Genomic DNA, 21,574 nt, shown 5'->3' on the forward strand with positions numbered 1-21,574 from the left:
AACATCTGGGAATATTATTTTTAGTAATCATTTGATATAATCTCACTGCAATGAAAAATATATATGTGTAACTAAAACTGGTCTTACAGAATTTTAATTGTGTTGACAGCCTCCTTTTAAAATCTTTTCTTTCACAACCATAAGCTAGTCGATGTTATAATAATTATTACAACATCAAGCATTGATTACTTTTTAATTTGTTTGCTTTTCAAAATGTGTTTACAAAATAAATTATTTGACTGTAATATTTCATTTTGTTCTGTCAAATATGATTTGAATGAGGGAATTCAGTTCCTGGTGGTGCCTAAACATAAGTTTAACAGTGTCTAAAGGCATTGACTATTTTGAGTAATGTAATTTGTTGTTAGCAGCTTCTTTTCTTTCTCAGATTTTATGCTTTCATAGATTTAGAGAGGATAGTATATATAAATAAATGAAGATATATAATTTTCCCCCATGAACAAGTAGGGTTAAAAAGGGAGAAGTACCAGTTATTAATTTAGAACTACTGCTTTTACACATTTATATTTCTCCCCATAAACTTCACTTTCTTTTGTGTGTGTATGAGTAATATTGTCTTTTGGAATAATTATATATTAATGTAATTTGAATAAGTATGCAAACTTCTAAAGAAATATAAAAAGTGTGTATTTTAACATGTCCTAAAATACTTAGATTAGTGTATTGGAAATGTACAACTTTAACTAGAGTAGCATTGTAGTCACTTAGCTGATGTGGAACGTTCTATCTAGCTTCATGAGAATTTGCAACTTGTGGGGAAAAGTAAGGCTATAAGGTCACTTGTTAGAGTACCAAGGTGGTTTTATTTTATTTTATTTATTTAATTGGAGTATAGTTGATTTACAATATTATAGTAGTTTCAGGTGTACAACATAGTGATTTGATATTTTTATATAGATTATACTCCATTTAAAGTTATTATGAAATATTGGCTATATTCTCTGTGCTGTAATTACATCCTTGTATCTTACTTATTTATATCTAGTATTTTGTACCTCTTGATCCTCTTCCCCTATCTTGTTCCCTCCGCCACCCCTCTCCCCACTGGTAACCACTAATTTGTTCCCTGTATCTATGACTCTGTTTCTGTCTTGTTATATTCATTTGTTTGTTTTATTTTTTAGATTCCACATGTAAGTGAAAACATATATGTCCTTCTCTGTCTGACTTAATTCACTAAGCATAATACCCCCCAGGTCCATCCATGTTGCTGCACATGGCAAAATTTCATTCTTTTTATGGCTAATATTCCATTTCTGTGTGTGTGTGTATGTGTGTGTGTGTGTACCATATCTTCTTTATCCATTCATTTCTTGGTGGACACTTAGGTTGCTTCCATATCTTGGCTTTGTAAATAATGCTGCTAAGAACATTGGAGTGCATATATCTTTTTGAGTTAGTGTTTTCATTTTCTTTGGATATATACCCAGGAGTAGAATTGCTAGATCATATGGTAGTTCTGTTTTTAATTTTTTGAGAAGCCTCTGTACTGTTTTCCATAGTGGCTGCACCAATTTATATTCCCATCAAGAATGCACTAGGGTTCCCTTTTCTTCACATCCTCCCCAACATTCATTATGTTGTCTTTTTGATGATTGCCATTCTGACAGGTGGGGGTTGATGTCTAATTGTGGTTTTGATTTGCATTTCCCTAATAATTAGTGACGTTGAGCATCTTTTCACGTGCCTGTTGGCCATCTGTATGTCTTCTTGGGAAAAATGTCTCTCCATGTCTTCTGCCCATTTTTTAAACAAGGTTTTTTTTTTTTTTTTTTTTGATGTTGAGTTGTATGAGCTCTGTATATATTTTGGACATTAACCCCTTATCAGACATATCATTTGCAAATATCTCCTCCCATACAGCAAGGTTGTCTTTTCATTTTGTTGATCGTTTCCTTTGCTGTGGCAAAGCTTTTAAGTTTGATTAGGTTCCATTTGTTTAGTTTTGCTTTTGTCTCCCTTGCTTGAGGAGACAAGATCCAAAAAAATAATGCTACAACTTATGTCAAAGAGTGTTCTGCCTATGTTTTCTTCCAGGAGTTGTATGGTTTCTGGTCTTACATTTAGGTCTTTAATCCATTTTGAGTTTATTTTTGTATATGGTGTGAAGGCATGTTCTAATCTCATTGTTTTACATGGAGCTGTCCAGTTTTCTCAGCACTATTTGTTGAAGAGTCTAGTTGTTCTCCATTGTATATTCTTGCCTTCTTTGTCATAGATTAATTGACCATAAGTGCATGGGTTTATTTCTCAGTTCTCTATTCTGTTCCATTGATCTGTGTGTCTGTTTTTGTGCTAGTACTCTTTACTGTTTTGATTACTGTAGCTTTGTAGTATCGTCTGAAGTCAGGGAGGGTGATACCTCCAGCTTTGTTCTTTTTTCTCAAGATTGCTTTGGCTATGCAGGGTCTTTTGTGGTTCCATACAAATTTTAGGATTATTTGTTTTAGTTCTTTGAAAAATGTCATGGGTGTTCTGATAAGGATTGCATTGAATCTGTAGATTGCTTTGGGTAGTATGGACATTTTAACCATATTAATTCTTCTCCAAGGTGGCTTTAAATGAAGGTTTACATATGACTTAAGTTAATGATCACCCTATAGTATTATGGCAGGATGGATGGCAGGACAAAAGGGAGAAATGGGACATAGCAGTCCAAATGGTGAGAAGAGAAAAAGGAGTATGGTGGCATGAGAGTAGATGTTAGTCTGTTGGCAGCAGTAGCAGAGCTAATTGGTGAGAAATGGCTAGGAACTCATTTTAGATTTATTTTTCTAGTTGCCCATTCTAATATAGATACTTAGTGATTCTGACAAGAATATTTTGAGTAAATTTTGTGTGATTAACTGTCATATGTACATTAATATACAGAGTGTTCAATTTTGCTCTCTTACAGTGGTTTGATAGTCCCTGAAATAAGGGGAAATGAAACTGTGCCTGAAGTTGTTACAACGTCTGGCTATGCACTGTTACATTTTTTTAGTGATGCTGCATATAATCTAACTGGCTTCAACATTTTTTACTCGTAAGTATTTTTTCAAAAAAATTCATATTGTAACGATTCTTATAATTTGACTTAAAAGAGTTTATTGTTTGTTTTTATAAATGTCTTATATACCAGGAACAGGCTAGTGTGTTAAATTCCAAAATATATAGCATCTCTTTCTAAGTGACATAAAATTTTAATAATATCCCAAAATACTGTCCAAGCTTGTATAGGATAGTTTCTAAGTCTTAGGACACTATGGTAACAAGTTAAGTTTGGTTAAAAATTAATTACAAAATTAAAAATTTTTGGAAAACGATTAAGTAAACATATTATACAAACAGTGTCACTTTACTGGTAATAACGGATGTGTAGGATTGCAGGGAGCCCTCATCTGCCCTGCTGTGCTCCAAGGTATTTTATACCTAATTTGGAGAGTGAATGAGAGCTGAGTTTTCATAGTCCTTCTGTATTCTAAAGACTGTACTGGATGCTTTATATATATTATATTCTTTAATTCTCTTCTCATCAGTCTGTCAAATGGGTATTTTTCCCATTTTACACATGAGGAAATTGAGGCTTAGGAGATAAGGTAAGTGGCTATATACCACTGTCTCCTCTAAAATTAGAAAGTAGTATTTATTGAGCATCTATTGTGTAGACTCTGTATACATTTTTGTATCTGGAAGTCCAAGGGTGAAGTGAATTAGCCAGAGATGCTTTCAGTTGCTTTCATTAGGAATGGCCACAGAGGAACTTGATACATTTTTTTTGTTTGTTTTCTTCAAGAACGTAGAGAATGATACCAGAGAATTTTTCGCGAGGAATAAAATATTCTAAATATCCTTGAATCAGCAATTTATTATAGGATTTATTTATATCAAGAATTTACACAAGGGAGAATAAATATATAGTAGAATATAATCAGCTTTATAATAAAACTTGGTAAATATCCTTTTACTTCCATAACAGTGTATAAGTGATAGCATGCTGTTTAAGTATTATATAACCAGTTTAAATCATGGCTTCTCATATTGTTTCAGGTATTCATGAATTTAATTTTTTTCTGTGAAATATATATTCAAAGCAGCTGAGTACTTAAGTCTTTACAAAACAGTGTGCTTGGAACTGTATAGATCCTGCAGGTGTTGAGTATGTAGTCTTGGTAGCAGAGTAAACTCAGTGAATGAACTGAGGCCAATTGCAAATATGTGTAACCGAATTGCTTTAGGGTTTAAAAGGTACAGAGTAAAGAATTGAAGTCGCATTGTAAAATTGCGTTAAATGAAGCACGTAGACACAACATAAAAACTATAAAGTTAACAGAATATCAGCCAAAGTTCTTTTTCAGTTGTCTTGAATTTGAGTATATATGAATTATATTTTACAGAATCAATTCTTGTCCTAACAATTGCTCTGGTCATGGGAAGTGTACAACTAGTGTCTCTGTTCCAAGTAGAGTATATTGTGAGTGTGATAAATACTGGAAGGGTGAAGCTTGTGACATTCCTTACTGTAAAGCCAATTGCGGCAGTCCAGATCATGGTTACTGTGACCTAACAGGTGAAAAGCTGTGCGTCTGCAATGATAGTTGGCAAGGTAAGTGGCTTTTGAAACATTGATTTATGTATCTAATATATTAATACAAATTCTACACTCATTTGTTTTGCTGTAGTTTACACACCCAAATCTCATGTATTTGTTTTATTTTTAGAATTTCAGTAGCAGTCAACTTCTTAATAGCTTGCTTCTTCACAAATAAAATCAGTAAAGATTTTGTCTATGTGCTATTTTGGGAATCAGGTGAAGTTATATATGAAACTCTTTAAATTGTAGACGTGTGATCATTCTGATCTTCTTTAACTTTTTGTTGAGTTCCCAAAGATTTGGTGACGTGGCTGAGATTAACACATGGTACATTCAAATTTGATTTGCAATGGGTGATATAAATAGTATATTGCAAAAATAGATGCTCATCTGGGAAGGTACTGGACTATATTAAACTTGTTTCTTGGGAAAGACTGACCTCTTGTGGCTATGTTTTAAAAGAACATAGAGTATTTTTAAAAGTTTAGAAGTTTTACAGCTGCTTATTGCAAAAGCAGTGAGAAGAATTGGGGAAGAATTTCTAAACAATTTTTATAAATATCTATTATTAAAGATTAATTTTAGACTGCATTGAAGAGTTTTAGCTTACTTAAGTATTTGGGTATAAAATCATAAATCTTGTCATTGTGGAATTTAATGAAGAGATAGGTCCTAGTTATCTATATACTTACCCACCCAGAACTTGCTTTGTGCAGATTATATTTACATATTGAGAGCTTACTTTGTGCCAATGTATTAATCCTGTTGATGGGGGAACTTTGACTCAAGAAATATATAATCCAAAGTTACATGATCATGTGTTATTATAACACAGTGTAACAGTAGTAGCAATAGTTCCTACCAGAGCTGTCTAAAAGTAAAAACCAAAGAGAATGGTTTCACATTCAACATTCTTGAGACAAGTTAGAAAAAATGTTACTGAATGTGCTGAGTACTTATTTAGAGGAATTATTTTAGGCTTTCTGTAAATTATGCCCATTTTAAACCCATGTTATTTCATTAAAAAATTAGTGGCTCCAACCATATGAAATACCAGTGATTTCTTATTGAATTGAATTTGATTTCCTACTATGATTATGACAGATACAAATTTCTCAGTGTTTTTAATTATACATATAAGGCATATATTTTGTTGAGTGGCTATTTTAATAAATCATGACCTTTCTTCCCTTAAAAAGTGCCTTGAGTTATCTTTTTTTTCCGTTTCAGTCTTGAAACTAAAATAACGTCCTTTTCTATGGAGAGAATAGTACACCAAGAATATATTTAAATTAAGGCCTGAGAAATAGAAGTATAGCTTGTATGCTTGGTGTTTTTCTGACTGGTCTTCATCTGCTATTAGTCCTCATCTCATTTTAACAGTCTTGAAAGCAAAAGAGGGATATATTTGTATAATATTCTCTATGAACAGCTCTGTCCTTTTTTGCTCTTTACTTCCTTTTAGTAGTTCTTCTTTAAAATGCTTTATTTTCTGGAGGTTTTGTAATATGTATCTGGTTGAGAATATTAGCTTTTGTTTTTCTGGCTTTTGTTTATCAGCATTTCACATTTTATTATTCTTGTCAGGAGTGCCTGAAATCATAAAAATTCCTGGCTCTTAAATGTCTATAAGCAAATAAAAATGGGGAAGCAAATGCTGGGTTTGTTTACTTTTGAAGCAAAGTGATAATATGAATAACTTTATATATATATATGTATTAACACATACACATATGCATGTACACATATATTTTAAAAAAATGAGAATAATGTTAAAGTGATTTATTATAAAATATACAGAAATCAGATACACTTTTATACCACTATTAATTCTTTGTAATTAAATAATTCACCTCTGAATTGATATGAATGTTTTGTGGGTAGTGTTTGGTGAAATGGATATTGTGCGTCTTTCAAGACAGATGATGTGCAGGTTGGTTTCTTTGAGCCTCCAAACTGACTCCTGATTCTATATCTAAGGAAGCATATCTTAAAGTAGGTGGGATTGTTGACTATATCACTAGGTTTTAATTTTAGATATATGGAATGGGAGAAACCATTGAGGGGAAACGGAGAGACATTTGTTTCTAGGGCATCTGAGGAATGATCAAAGAGCTGGAGATATTTGAAATGAGAGCTGAGGAGGCAATCTTTATGAGATTCAGAGTCTGGCAGTTTTTAATGTGTTATTTGGAACTGGATTCTTTGGGTTAAGAATAACAGATGGTTGCTACCTTCATTATATTTTATCCATTTATGTTGGTTAATTTTACTTACTCTCTTTGGTTCTGTGCTAGTATATAAAAAGAAAATAAATGTTGTTTTCTAGAAACTGAGATTTTATTAAGAGAATACAGAGGAAAAGCCTAGATTTTTGTTAAGTCTTGAGTCCCCTTCCTCACATTTCTCTAGTGCTTGTCCCACCTAGGCTTCACATCTCCTTGTTTTCCAAGTTTAGTTTTTCTATGTAGCATCTCCTAAGAGTTTTGCTTAGCCTTTACTATACTTTTTCCCCCCTTAACTTGCTCATCTAAGTCTTTCTTCCTTAACCATCTGCTTTCACCTTTTTACTGTTTTAGGCAATAGGAGTATGTTCTAAGACTAGATGGCACCATTAAAGTCGACTGTCCCCCTTTTTCTGTGGAAAGCACTTGTAACAACCAAAAGCTGAAATAGTAAAGAATATAGAAAATGTTAGTGCAACATTTTGAAAAGCATACAAGTTGATTGTATAATGTTTAATTTTGTTATAATGTGTAGTTTTCAAAGACAATGATATATACATATCAAATAGATTACTTAAAGGGTAGAGACCTGTGTGGATTCATCTGCTTCTGTGACATCTTTCACTTAATAAAATATAAGTCTTAATAAGTCACAAGAGGGAAAAAGACAACTTTGAAGAGCATTTTTTCTTTTAAGATGGCTTCCAAACATTGGGATAGATGAGGATTTTTTTTTTTTTGGCTACACCATGTGGCATGCGGGATCCTAGTTCCCCTATCAGGGATTGAACCTGTGCGCCCTCCAGTGGAAACGCGGATTCTCAACTACTGGGCCACCAGGGAAGTCCTGAGGAATTTTTAAAAGGCATGAAAATCAAGATATAATAAATTGGATTTATGTTCATATGTAAATAATGCGGTAGAACATCAATTTTCAAAGCAGACTCTTAGATACGGTGTGTTCCCACCCACCGACTCCCGTCAACTCCCTAATCAGAGTGGCTCCAGGTTTCTCTCTTACATAACTTTAAAAAATCGGAACCACTATAAGTCTTTGATTTGATTGTAAGCAACAGAAACAGTTCTGGCTTATCTGAGCAGAAAAGGCAGTTATTGGAAAGTATGTCAGGGACCACTGTCTACCAGCATTCATTCTTCCCTTCTTTTTAGTGATAGAATTGACTGAGTTTTTAGCTCAGCACATGGTCTTCAGCTACATACCACATTTTTCTGCCTTCCTTGCGTCTAGTATGGTTATTGTGCTAAGTTTAGGGAAGTAGGATGTGAGTGGAAGTGCTGTGTGGGAATTTTACATCATTGAGATCTTTTCCAATGGCTGGTAAATGGCAGTAACTGTAGTAAGCAGTAGCACTTGCCCATTTGCCTCTAGAATGTTTTATGAGAGAGGAATTAACTTCTGGTTTTTTTAAGCAACTAATTTTTTGTTCTCTAAACCTGTACAAAAGGATATTGGGTAGCTCACAAAGGAGATGGGAAGGCTGGAAAAACCTTGGTTAGAAAGGGGTAGGTGTAACAGAAGGCTAGGTGGGTTGGTTCCCAGCAAAGATGAAGCCACAGGGAAGTTTGATTAGGATATTCCTGTTACTGCCACTGGACCCTGGGGTACCACCACTGGTGTCTTTACTGTGGATACTGTATGCTACAGGCTTGAGTAGAAAAAATTCTAAATTCTCCCCACATCTTTGTATCACTTTTGAAGATTTGAAGGCCTGCTTAGTAAAATCTACTTGGCTAAACTTAGGTTTTATCCATGACTTGCTTGGCTGCCTTGAGATATAGAAATAGAGAATTTAACTTTTCTCAATTGCTGCCTTGAGATATAGAAATAGAGAATTTAACTTTTCTGAATTGTGTAGTGGGAAAGGATTCTGTTTCTGAATAAAATTCACACAGTGAGAGATTTTCCCAAACTAGGAAGGGGGTTCACATGATTGGAATCTTCTAAATAAATTTAAAAATCCAAATAAAGTATTTTAAAGTGTAGATTGTTGCCATAATTGACAAGGAGTGGGCTGAATAGTTCTCTCATGCCTACTCAGAAAAGCTTTGCAATGTGGAATAGATGGTAGGAGTAGACAGATTGAAAAGATAAACAAGCAGTCTTCAGGGTACAATTCTTTCCTTAATCTATTACAACAAAACATTTTCCACCTGTTTTATAGAGATGAAAAACAGGTTACCAGGTTTTATATACAAGAGCATTGCTTAGCCATTTAAAATTTGTCCCTGGTCCTTTCCTATTCCAGAATGTCCTGTTCAATCCTATCGTTCAGTCCTTTTACATGTCTTCAGGATATTCTTTATAGATATTCAGTGTTCATTTTCAGTGCGGTTCAGACACTGTTCTCATGTAAGGATTGAAGTTGGTTGTTTTCAGCCTTTAGATGATTGATTAAAAGACAGTATCTTAATATGTAAATCAGGTAATTTGATAATTTTTTATAGTGTTTCCGATTCTTTATTGAAAGTTACACTTTGGATTTATCTCAGTTCCTTGAATGTTCGTTGTCCCTAAATATTTCAAGGCCTTTCTTATTTCTGCACTTCCCCCTACAACACCCTCACCCCTTAACATTCTAAGACAGGGTCACATCTCCCCACGTACTTTCATAGGACCCTATCTTTTAAATTTATAGCTTTTATCACATTTATGTTTGTGTGATTCTTTATTATCTTTCCTACTGGAATACAAACTCCATGAAGTTAAGAATGACTATGTTTTGATCACCTTTATGCCTACAGCATCTTCTGTAGTGCCTGTTGTGTAGTAGGCGCTCAAATTTTGTTGTTGTTGTTGAATGAATGAATTAGAAATGTATTAGTTGCTGGTTTAGTGATATGTGGACATTCAAGTATAGATGTTTTAGAAGACTAGTACTCCAATAACTTATGCAATTTACTTGATATATAAAGCATAATTTTAAATATTGAGGGAAACATTTGAATTTGAGCATCTGGTCAGTTATTTTCTTTCAGTCCTTTGGTTTTAGATTTTAGCATTTGCCATTGGGTGGCAGTATTGACTACCAGAGCACACACTTAGATTCCATGGCATTATTTAAGTTGTAAAAACTTGATGATTTTGTTTGTTTTAGAAAAATATAAAATCTTTTAGCTCAGATCCATGAATATTTTATCATACATTATGTTTTTTCTGGGTTAGTCACGTAACATATTAGGACAGAATTAGTTACTTTAGGGTAGTGTGTATAAGTACACGAGACTATAGGTTGCTTTAAAGAAATCCACAACATAGCTTACGTTTCCCTTTAGAAATTTAATAATAATGAACGTGATCTCTCTAACTTTGTGGAGAGACAAGCAACAGATAATGTGCTAGATTAAATTCTTCTCTTTCTGTTCATTTTCCCCAACCAGCAAAAACAGCAAATCCAACTTTTTGCAAGAGCCAATAAAATAAGTTTTTATTCCTCAGCTACTTGAAAAGTTGTTTAAAAATAGTATTGAGGATGTATATATAACACGCTTTATTTACTAATTCATTCATTTATTTTTGTTCATTTTATGTAACAAAAATTTTAGAGCTTCTTCCAAGTGCTAGGTACTATTCTAGGACCTTTGAATACATCACAGAACAAAGAAAGTAAAGATCCTTGTGGATCTTACATTCAAGCCAAGAGAGACAGACCATAGATAATCAACATAACATATATATTATACATATAATATTTTAGAATGGGATAAGTGTAATGGAAAAATAAGGTGGAGCTGAGAAGGAGGGATAGGTAGATCTAGGGATGGGAGTTAACAATTTTAAATAAAATGATCAGGTTAGGCCTTATTGAGAAGGTGACATTTGAGTAAAGACTTGAAGCAAGTGAGGGAGTTAGCTCTATAGATATTTAGGAGAAGGGCATTTCAGGCAGAGGGAATAGCCATTGGCAAAGGCCCTAAGGCAGGAACATGCCTGGTGTGTGTGAGGGCCAGCAAAAGGCCAGTGTGCCTGAAATTGAATGACTGAGGGGCAGGTTGTCGGATGTGAGCTCAGAGAAGTTGCAGAGCAAGGAGATGATCGAGGATATGGAGGTAAGGTGCTGGAGTGATGGAGGTTTGTGAGGAATGGAGCTAGATGAGCTAAGCCTTAGTGTTGTAGGCTATTGGAAGGATTTTGACTTTTACCCTAAGTTAAATGGGGAGCCATTGTAGAATTTTGAGCAGACGATTGATATAATCTGACTTAGTTTTAAAAGGTTCCTGTTGACTTCTATATTGAGAATAGACTATGAAAGCAGAGTACCAGTTAAGAGACTACTACTGTAATTATAATCTAGATGAGAAATGATAGTAGTGTGGGCAGGCAGCAAGGAAGGTAAGAATTGCTTAATACTGAATGTGATTTTAAAACAGGGTTAATAGGATTTGTTGATGCATTGGATATGGGGGATGGGAGAAAGAAAAAAGTCAAGGATGACTTGAAGATTTTTTTGACCTTAGAGTAAGATAGAGTTGTCATCAGTTGACATGAGGAAGATTTTAGGAGGAAGATCAGTTTGAATTTGGTATGTTACGTTTGAGATGTCTTTTAGACATCTAAGAGGAGATGTTGAAAAGGCAGTTGGAGTTTAGTGGAGAGAGGTCTGTACTGTTTGGGGCTGATTGGCTTAAAAATGTTAAATTGGAAATGGTTGATGATACTTAAAGCCATGAGATCAGATGAGATCATGAGGGAAGGGAGTGTAGAGAGAGAGAATAGAACAAAGGACTGTGGGTTACAATAAAATTCACAGAAAATTCTGTGCTAGACATAGGTTCCTTCCTTGTGGAAGGTTACCTAATGTTGAAATATTTACAACCACATACTTTATTGCCTCTGACTTAGATAGGTGGGATAAACAAATCCTGCTTTCAATCCCAGCTATCTCTGTATTTGTCATTTTCAACTAATCAGAACCAGTCTATAAAGCTTTGTTTGCAAGCCTTTCACCACTCAAAAATAGTAATTGGAAAACACTGATCTTTGCTAACAGAAGGGCAGTTCCTTTCCATACTGTAATCACATCATTGACCTAAACTGTGAGAACCAAGTATTCTTGGAACAGATCTGGTGTAGTGATTACCATTCACAAATTCATTGTTCTGTAAAATTAGGATATTGTCAGAACAGCTGTGGACATTTAAAATACACTAAAGTTGATAACTGTCCTTTGGAGATTGGTTTTATGGGCCTAGAAAATGTTTAGAATACTTTGGAAACTGAAACAAAATCAAAATTTTCTGATGATGTTAGAAGATAGGACTCTTGCAATGATGTTATCTCATTTTGCCTTTTATTATGGAGAACTTCAGATTCAATACGATCATAAGACTATTTCTGGAGTGATTACAGTAAGTTACATGTACCTCTCTTCAAATGTTCCTTCTCAGAATACTTTTCCTTTCCTATTAGCAGTCCAGTTTCTTTGTGGGAAATTGCCTTTCACTCATTGAGAGTAGTCTTGATGGGACGATAAATCCAGATACCTGTCTATTTTAAGCTTGGTTTTCAGCCTCTTTTTAAAAATTCTTTGAATTTCCCCATGTTTTTTTCAACAAATACCGATTTTTCCTTAACCTAGCCAAAAGTAGTTTCTGTAGCTTACAACCAAAGCAATCTAGCTGATATACTACACTAGAGGTACTATTCAGGGAATTGTTGTTAAACTCACTTGAAGACTTCACATTTTTATCCTTCTTTATGGAAGAAAAGTTATTTTATAAAACTAATTTGTATAAAGCAAATAAAATTTTTGTACTGATTTCCAGTATCAAAACAGAGATAGAGTCCCTTAGAAAAACTTTTCCAGTGCAAAGTAGACTACTTTGGGAAGGAAGAAAGAATATAATTCAGTAGTTCTGGAATTGCTTTGGAGAAACTTTCAAAACTTTGTAGTACTTTCTTTATTCTAGGTTTTGTCCTTTGCAGTTATTTCTCAATTGTATTTATCTCTGATTATAGAAATTTTTAGTTGTAATTTTACTGTTTTCTTTTGGCATGTATATTTACTATACCTAATAATGCTAGGCTTCATTAACATATTTTGCCTGTAGACTTGATTATACTTAGTTTCCTTGTATATTAAAATGAGAGGATGGACTTCATAATAGTAATAATGTTACTATTATGAAGGTTTCATTATAGTATTTAATATTAAGTACAATCTCATTCAATCTTATTTTCACAGAATCCTATGTTCTTCTGCGTATAATCTCCATGATTAAACTGAAGTTTAGAGAAGTTAATTCGTCCAAGGTTTCATAGCTAATAAGTTGGAAAGCGAGGTTTGACTTCATAGCTCTTGCTCTTGATCTTTTATGGCTCTAAGGTTATTTTCATTCATTCATTCATTCATTCATGCAGTAAGTGAATACTGAGGCCAGTCATGTAAGAGTTGTGGGCCGTGTTAAGGATTTTTATTTTTAGTGTGATGGGAAATCATTGAAAGATTTTGAGTAGGGAAATTTGTATTTTTAATCATTCTGGTTGCATTGTGGAGAGTTGAATGTGATAGGAAGGCAGCAAGAATGGAAATAAGGAGACCAGTTTGGAGACTATTGCGTAGTCCAGGTGAGATTGGATGGTGACTTGTACTAGGATGGTAGTTGGAAAGGGAAGGATCAGTGTTTAGAGCCTGGTAGAGGTGATCGAATTTAAAAATGTTTATAATTGGTAAGGTACAGACACTTAGACACCAACCAATCAAAACTGATCTGACTTTAGCACTGGGGCAGGCTCCTGGATGAGCCATGCTGTGCCAGGCATTACCCCTTTAGTTGTCTTTTGCGGAGAGTCTGGATTATCTCAGAGGGGCCAGGGGAACTGGGAAGAGGAAGGCCTGGTACCCGCAGCAGCATCTACTTAACAATCAGTGAAGCATTTCCATGTTTTAACAGTTGGAAAGGCTGTATTCCTGCATACGTAATGAATGTCAGTCCAGGATTTGTTGGATATGGGTGTGGGAGAAAAAGAGAACTCAGAATAGCTCCAAGATCTTTGCCCTGAGCAACTGGGTAAATGGAAGTGCCGTTGACTGAGATGGTAAACACTGGTGAAGGAGCAGATTTGGGAGGGAAAGAAATCAAGATTTTAGTTTTGGACATGTTAAGTTTGAGATGATTATGAGACATCCAAGTGGAAATGTCATGTAGGTAGTTTCACTTTGAGTCTGGAATTCAAGAGAGATTGTGAGGATGGAGGTATAAATTTAAGAGGGATGAGTATAATTCCACTTTGGATTGTAGAACAGTGTCAAAAATTTGTCTCACAGTAGCCTGTCACTAATGCCGAAAATTACATCATTAGAAATTCATTTATGCTCTTTGGATTAACCCATGGAAAAGGTAGCATATTAAATCTTTATGAAAACCCACTGGAATATGAATTAGTTTATTACATCTTTTTCAAGACAGCTGTGATCTGCTTACCTTGAGGAGATTCCCATATTGATTGATAAAAGTTATGCAGGGAGAATTATGCAGAGATGTTCCATAACAGGACAGATAATGAAGTGGTAGACTTTTCATGGATGTGTTTTTATAAAAAGGGAGTCTTGGATGGCTTTAAATGATACTTAATGGGTGGTGAAGCCTTTGTGTGTATAAAGTGTTCTCTATAGTTATTTGTGTTTTAAATTAATATTCAGTTTATAAATTTACATTTTTAATCATTTTAGTTACGAGTGCAGAAAACTACAAATTAAGACATCTAATTTTCCTTACACTTTTAAGTCATATTCATAAATCTTTCTATTTATAAACTTATTAATTTAGAGTAAAATAAAGACAATCTGTAGAGTTTGGCTATAGACCATTCCTTCTAATAACTGCTAGAAGTTACATAAAATAAGGTAGTAACAAAGAGGAAGAATTTGACTGCTGGTTTGCATAGAAAAGTAGATATTTTAGATTATAGAGTAAAAATTTAAAAACCTCTAAAATCCAATTTCTTTTTTTTTTTTTGTGCTGTACGCGGGCCTCTCACTGCTGTGGCCTCTCCCATTGCGGAGCACAGGCTCCGGACGCGCAGGCTCAGCGGCCATGGCTCACGGGCCCAGCCGCTCCGCAGCATGTGGGATCCTCCCGGACCGGGGCACGAACCCGTGTCCCCTGCATTGGCAGGTGGACTCCCAACCACTGCACCACCAGGGAAGCCCTAAAATCCAATTTCTTGTAGTAAATAACAGTATTTATCTGAAGTTATAAATTTAGTTATTAGCATTAGTTTCCTATAATTGCTGTAACAAATTACCACAAACTTGGTGTTTTAACACACATTCATTATTCTCTTACCATTCTGGAAGTTAGAAGTCTGAAATATGTTTCACTGAGCCCAAATCAAGGTGTTTGCAGGGTCACACTCCTTCTGAGGCTCTAAGAAAGAATCTGCATCCTTGACTTTTCCAGGAATAGAGTTTCAGTCCCTACATTCATTAGCTCTTTTCCCCTACTCCATCTCCAAAGCATGGAGCACAGCATCCTGCTTCAGTGGTAATATTGATTTCTCCTTCTGTAGTCAAATCTCTCTTACAAGGACACTTGTGATTACATGTAGAGCCCTGCGCTCTAGAGCCTGCGAGCCACAGCTACTGAGCCTGCATGCCACAACTATTGACGCCTGCGTACCTAGAGCCCGTGCTCCGCAACAATTAGAAGCCCGCGGACTGCAACAAAGAGCAGCCCCTGCTCACAGCAACTAGAGAAAACCTGTGTGCAGCAATGAAGGCCCAATGCAGCCAAAAATAATACGTAAATAAAATAAATAAATTTAAAAAAGAATAGATACCTAAAATACCTAAAATTGAAAAAAAAAGTACAAAGAATATACAAATGTCCTTTACCCAGATTAACCTATTATTAACATTTTACTCTTTTTGCTTTATTATTCCTGATTTAAAATAAATCTACATTTTTCTTTTTAAGAAAACAAGATACAGCATTTAGACCAATTAGGTATACCACTCATGTGTAATTGTCCATATGATCTTATTTCTCTTCAGTTAAGTTAGAGGTTGGTAAACTTTTCTGTAGAAGGCCACATAGTAACTATTTTCGGCTTTGGGAATTGCATGATATCTGTTGCAACTACTCAACTCTGCTGAGTACTGCAGAAGTAGCCATAGATAATACTTAAATGAATGAGCATACTGTGTTCTTAAGAAACTTTATTACAAAAGCAGGTAGTGGGTTGGATTTTGCTCATGGGCTGTTGTTTGCCAACCTGAGTTAAATGAGTTCTAAGTGGTTTAGAATTGTAGTTTAACTTATTTTTAAAAAAATCAGTGTGTTCCTTTAATTTCTTTGGTTACCAAGGAATAGTTCACAGTCTTTTCACTCAGAAATTATAAAGTTTTCTATATTTGATTTAAAAGATTGTGTTGTTATCAAAGAGATAATCTAGGGTGCTATCTAATTTGTACCTGAAAAATACAGACTCATAGAATGTAAGCATTGAAAAGGACTTGGAAGATGAATGAATGAATGCATGGGTGAGTGAACAAATGAGAAAATAAAAACTGTAAAGGCTAATATTTCTGAAATTAGGGTCTGTTTGGAAGCTTTAAAATTTTGTGATTCAGTGATAATCTAAAACTTTTTGATATAAGAAAATTTAACATCAAGTGATTGATCTCATAATTGTATAAAAATGCCACTAGATTGCAGTGCCAGCATTTGTGTTGACTGTTTAGTTAGGACCAAGTAGTATCCTTATTGCAGGCTAAAAAGAATATTGAAGAGTACTGATACTTTTGTGATAAGTGAAGGTCAACAGATGTTATGGCATATTATATGGATAAAAAAGGTTTGTAAAAGATAAATGAAAGAAAAGTGCTGGGAGAATTATGTTGTCAAAATAATATAAGTATCTTAAAGTTGCATAAAAAAGGTGCTATGGAATTGATATCATTTTCCACTTAGGACCAATGATTTACTTTGAGCAGAACAACACCATTCATCATTTTAAGCAAAAATTAATTTTAATGATTTTATAAGTTTGTTTATATACATAATTTATAAGTTTATGTTGGTTTTATATTTATAAAAGAACTTTAAACATAAGGAATTTATTTCTAGTTTTTGTTTAAGCATATTAGTTTCATTAGAATTAAAATAATCTGTGAGCCCTTAAATTTGATGAAAATACATTTCCTTTAGGAGCATTCCTTCCATAACTTAAGTTTGAGAAACACTGATCTAGCCTAGCCTGCTACATTTTACAGGTGAGGAACCAAGACTCATGAGTAACATCATGAACATGGATAGGAAAAGGCAGTGTTTTTAACTTAGAGTATTTACGTTATCCTGCACTCATTAATAGTTTTTATTTTATTATGCATAATAATTTTTTCTGTTTGAGGATAATAAGCCTCTCTACTGATGCCAATTTTGGTTGTTCTTAATAAGAATGATGCTAAGAAAAAATGTAATTTTATTTTTATATTTCTTTAATAGTTTACAATTTATGAATGCTTTAATTTCCACTGTCTTTAAAAAAATTAAATATTTATAATAATCCTTAGGAGATAGATTGTTATTTCTGTTTTATAGATGAAGGCGTGATGATGGCAAAGGTAAGCAGATTTTCCCAAGGTCACACTTTTAGTAAGAGACAGAACTGGGATTTTGAGTACATTGTTTACTGTTCTAATATCCTATTAGCATACTGAAATAAATCTGAAATTTATATCATTTAAGTAATTCTTTCAGATTGTATTATTTATTTGAACGTATCCAAGTCTGATTTGAGTGTATGATTTTTTCCTCTGTAAGCATTACATTTGCTTTTAGAGTTTTTCCTGTAAGTTATATTTCAGACCATTTATGTACATTATATTTATTAATAAGATGAGCATTGGATTCTTAAATTCTCTTAATCCATGTATTCTGTTTCTACAATCTAAGGTCTTTGTTTAATGCATTGTGTTGTTTGATTTTTTTAAATAGGTCCTGATTGTTCTTTGAATGTTCCTTCCACTGAGTCTTACTGGATTCTGCCAAATGTTAAACCCTTCAGTCCTTCTGTAGGTCGGGCTTCCCATAAAGCTGTTTTACATGGGAAATTTATGTGGGTGATTGGTGGATATACTTTTAACTACAGTTCTTTTCAAATGGTCCTGAAGTAAGTTTTCTTTTTGTTTTTCAGATTTTCACAGTCTAATTTTTAGGCTGGATATTTTTCGGTAATAAGACTATCCTAAATGTCCTATGTTATTGATATACAAATTTATGAATGATTATTTTTGTAATATATCTGTTTGCCGCATAGGACTGATTTGAGAATATATAAATTCAGTGTATCAATAAGTTATTTGTCATTGGGCATATAGGTTTGTTCTATATAGATATTTCATTAACTTTCTAGAGTGCTTTTAATAAATTCTGAATAAGAAAATATTAACTTTAAATAAGCCCAGGCCGGGCCAAGCCTATATTGGGCATTATGAATATTGCTACCTTTTATTTTTTCAGAATGAAGTATAATTGCTTATATAAAAGTACTTTCAGTTTTTCTGCAAATTTTAATTTACCTAAACTTTTACTTTGCATTTACTTTACAAGCTTTTGTTGGGAGAACAGTGCCAGTATTATAAGATAGGTTATGCATTTACTGTTGACTCAATAGAGATTGTCCTTTGCGTGATTAGATGACAAGGAGAACTGCATGGATGCTAGCTTTATCTGATTTTTTCAGCTGATAATTTTATTTTATGAACTATTCAATACTATTCAATAATAGAATAAAAGAGGAGATAAGAATAATTTGATTATCAATGTTGTTTTCAGGGGTGATATTCATAATTTGTAATAACTGATGCAACTTGGGCATCAATCAGTTGGAACTGACCCTGGACAGTGTACCATAATGGTGTATACCCAAAAGGGTTGCCATATTCAGTAGATAAATATACAGGACACACAGTTAAATTTGAATTTTAGATCAACAGTGAATAATTTTTTAGTATGCATAGGCCTCATAATTTTATTTTATTTTTTGGTTTTGTCCCAAATATTGCATGGATCATACTTATACTAAAAAATTGTTGTTTATCTGAAATTCAGGTTTAACTGGCATTCTGTATTTTATCTGTAAACTCTAATTTCTGAAAATACTCGTCCTATTAATTTTGGGGATCAAAAAAATTCTGTGTTAGGAGATTGCTTTAAAACTATGACTGAATAAGACTGGAATTAAAGTATGAAATAAAATAAAATAAATTCTGGAGAGAGGGGGGAAGAATTTTTGGTAAATATTTAAGTGAACAATTAGTAGAATTCTGTAACACAATAAATGAAGGATAAAATATAGTAGAAAGAATTGAAAGAGAGTTGGTAGGATTAAAATGAATTGTTAAGATATGCAAAGAACCTGAGGAACCGAGAGTTAAATGTGGAAAAGAAAAGGAAATTAACTATGATTCATGAAAATGAAAAGGTTGTGAAAATAAAGTAGAACTTTGGATTAAACTGTGGTATTTGCAAAGTAGAGTTGTGAAGACAGAGTATAGTTGTCAAGGAAACATGGAGATCCTAAAAGTTTGTGTTCTGTACAAGTTAAATAGCATATTTTAAATTAAGTGATGAATTTTACTTGATATTCTCCTAAACATATATTTTCTATTTGAACCAGATAGTTTAATTTTTTTTTTTTTTGTCTGAAATCTGGTTCTTTTGGTTACAGTGTTTATTTAGTTTTATAGTAAACTAGAGGTATCAGCTTAGAAGTAATCAGCAACTTTGTTGCTGTTTTCACAGGTTAGAGAATATTTTTTCATTTTTCTGAATGTGGTTTAGCTGTAGGTAAGGATGTTTAAAAGCTTTTAGAAGTGATGGTGTCAGTTATAAGTTGATTTATCTTCTGTAGTAGAATTTAATTGAGGTGTAGATGTTATGCTTAAGACAAATTATTCAGTAAATAATATAAAAGTTTTGTATTAGTGTCTATTAAATTAGAGAGTATTTTACGGAACATTTATACATCGACATTAGAATTAATATGTATTCATGGGCATAGCAAATTGTTTTGAACACTTACTTTGTGCTTAGTACTTGGGATCTGTCAGTGCACATAATGAATATCCCATCTTTGTGAAGTTAGTGAGGAAGGACAGGCAATTAGAAAAAAATGTAATTAGCATGATAAATATGTATATTATAAATAAATTATATGTACATATATTCATATACAGATATAGATAGATAGCAAGATAGGTAGCAGGGGTAAGCAAATCAGGAATGCCAAAGAGGAGGGAGTTGCACTCACAAATGTAAAGGTGAGAGCTGAGCAAAGACTTGAAGGGGTCAGACATTGGCAGAGAAGAAAGCCAGACAAAAGCCTTAAGGTAGGAGCTTCAAGGAGGCCCAGGTGACTTTAAAAGTGTAGAAGAGCTCACTATTGTTTAGGTTAATCGGCTGGTTCAGAACAAATTAACTCCGGTAATAAATAGCCTAGTCAAGTTATTGTATATTATACATTCGGATGATTGAATCCTAATTTAGACTAGGTATATCTTGAATGAGTCTCTATTAGAAATTTCTAATATGGTATATGAAATTATGAGTTTATTCTAATTGTTTTTGAATTAATGAATATTTAAATACAAGAAAGCATATGCAAATTACAAAACTGAAAATGAATCTTAGCTTATGAAGTTATTTTTTTTTCTTGTTTTTAGTTACAATTTAGAAAGCAGTATATGGAATGTAGGAACTGTATCAAGGGGACCTCTCCAGAGATATGGGCATTCTCTTGCTTTATATCAGGTATGAATCCTGCTTTAAATTTTAATCTTTTTTTTCTTTTTTTAGACTTTATAGGAAGAAATACTAAATCTCAGATTTATTTCAAACATTTAATAAGAACAGTAGATCATATGAATCACAATAACTTGAGATGTCAAAGACTTTTATACTATTTTAGTAAAAATAAAAAGATTTTAATACAGTCCTCCATTGAACATGAGAAGAAATGAAGGTTGAGTTTTTGTCCATGATATACATAACAAAAATTTACCATATTAACCATTTTTAAGAGTAGAATTCATTCAGTGGCATTAAGTATATTCAAGTTGTTGTACAGCCATTACTGTTATTTTCAGACTTCTTTTCATCTTACAAAACTGAAACTCTATACCCATACAGTAGCTCCTCATTTCCCCCTTTCCCCAGACCTTGCAAACTACCATTCTGCTTTCTGTCTCTGTGAATTTGACTATTCTAGGTACCTCATATAAGTGAAATCATACAGTGTTTGTCCTTTAATGACTGGCTTATTTCACTTGGCTTGGTGTCCTCAAGATTCATCCATCTTGTAGCATGTGTCAGAATTTCCTTCCTTTTTACGTCTGAATAATGTTCTGTTGTATGTATATATTGCACTGCATTTTGTTTATCCATTCATCCATCGATAGATACTTGGGTTGCTTCCACCTTTTTGGCTATTATGAATAATGCTATTATGAACATGGGTATACAACTATCTTTTCAAGTCCCTGATTTCAATTCTTTTGGATAGATAGCCAGAAGTGGAATTGCTGGATTGTATGGTAATTCTATTTTTAAATTTTTGAGGAACTGCTATATTGTTTTCCACAGCAGCTGTAACAATTCTACATTCCTGCCAGCAGCGCACAAAGGTTTCAATTCCTCCATATCCTTGTCAACACTTGTTATTTTCCTCTTCCTTCCTTTCTTCTTTCCTTCCTTCCTTCCTTCCTTCCTTCCTTCCTTCCTTCCTTCCTTC

General features: G+C 33.5%; 1 protein-coding gene across 2 annotated transcripts in view; it reads left to right on the forward strand.

The window, feature by feature from the left end:
• ATRNL1 (attractin like 1) overlaps window positions 1-21,574 on the forward strand; it is a 678,243-nt gene that overhangs the window by 31,440 nt on the left and 625,229 nt on the right. For both annotated transcript variants that reach the window (XM_027112688.1, XM_027112689.1), the window contains exons 4-7: window positions 2,918-3,046; window positions 4,398-4,606; window positions 17,779-17,953; window positions 20,508-20,595. In XM_027112688.1, the coding sequence (XP_026968489.1) occupies window positions 2,918-3,046; window positions 4,398-4,606; window positions 17,779-17,953; window positions 20,508-20,595 (601 nt within the window). The remainder of the gene's footprint in view (window positions 1-2,917; window positions 3,047-4,397; window positions 4,607-17,778; window positions 17,954-20,507; window positions 20,596-21,574) is intronic.

The sequence above is a fragment of the Aethalodelphis obliquidens genome, unplaced genomic scaffold (assembly GCF_003676395.1).
Source record: "Aethalodelphis obliquidens isolate GAN/ISIS:26980383/991018 unplaced genomic scaffold, ASM367639v1 scaffold11, whole genome shotgun sequence".
Taxonomy (NCBI): Eukaryota; Metazoa; Chordata; class Mammalia; order Artiodactyla; family Delphinidae; genus Aethalodelphis; species Aethalodelphis obliquidens.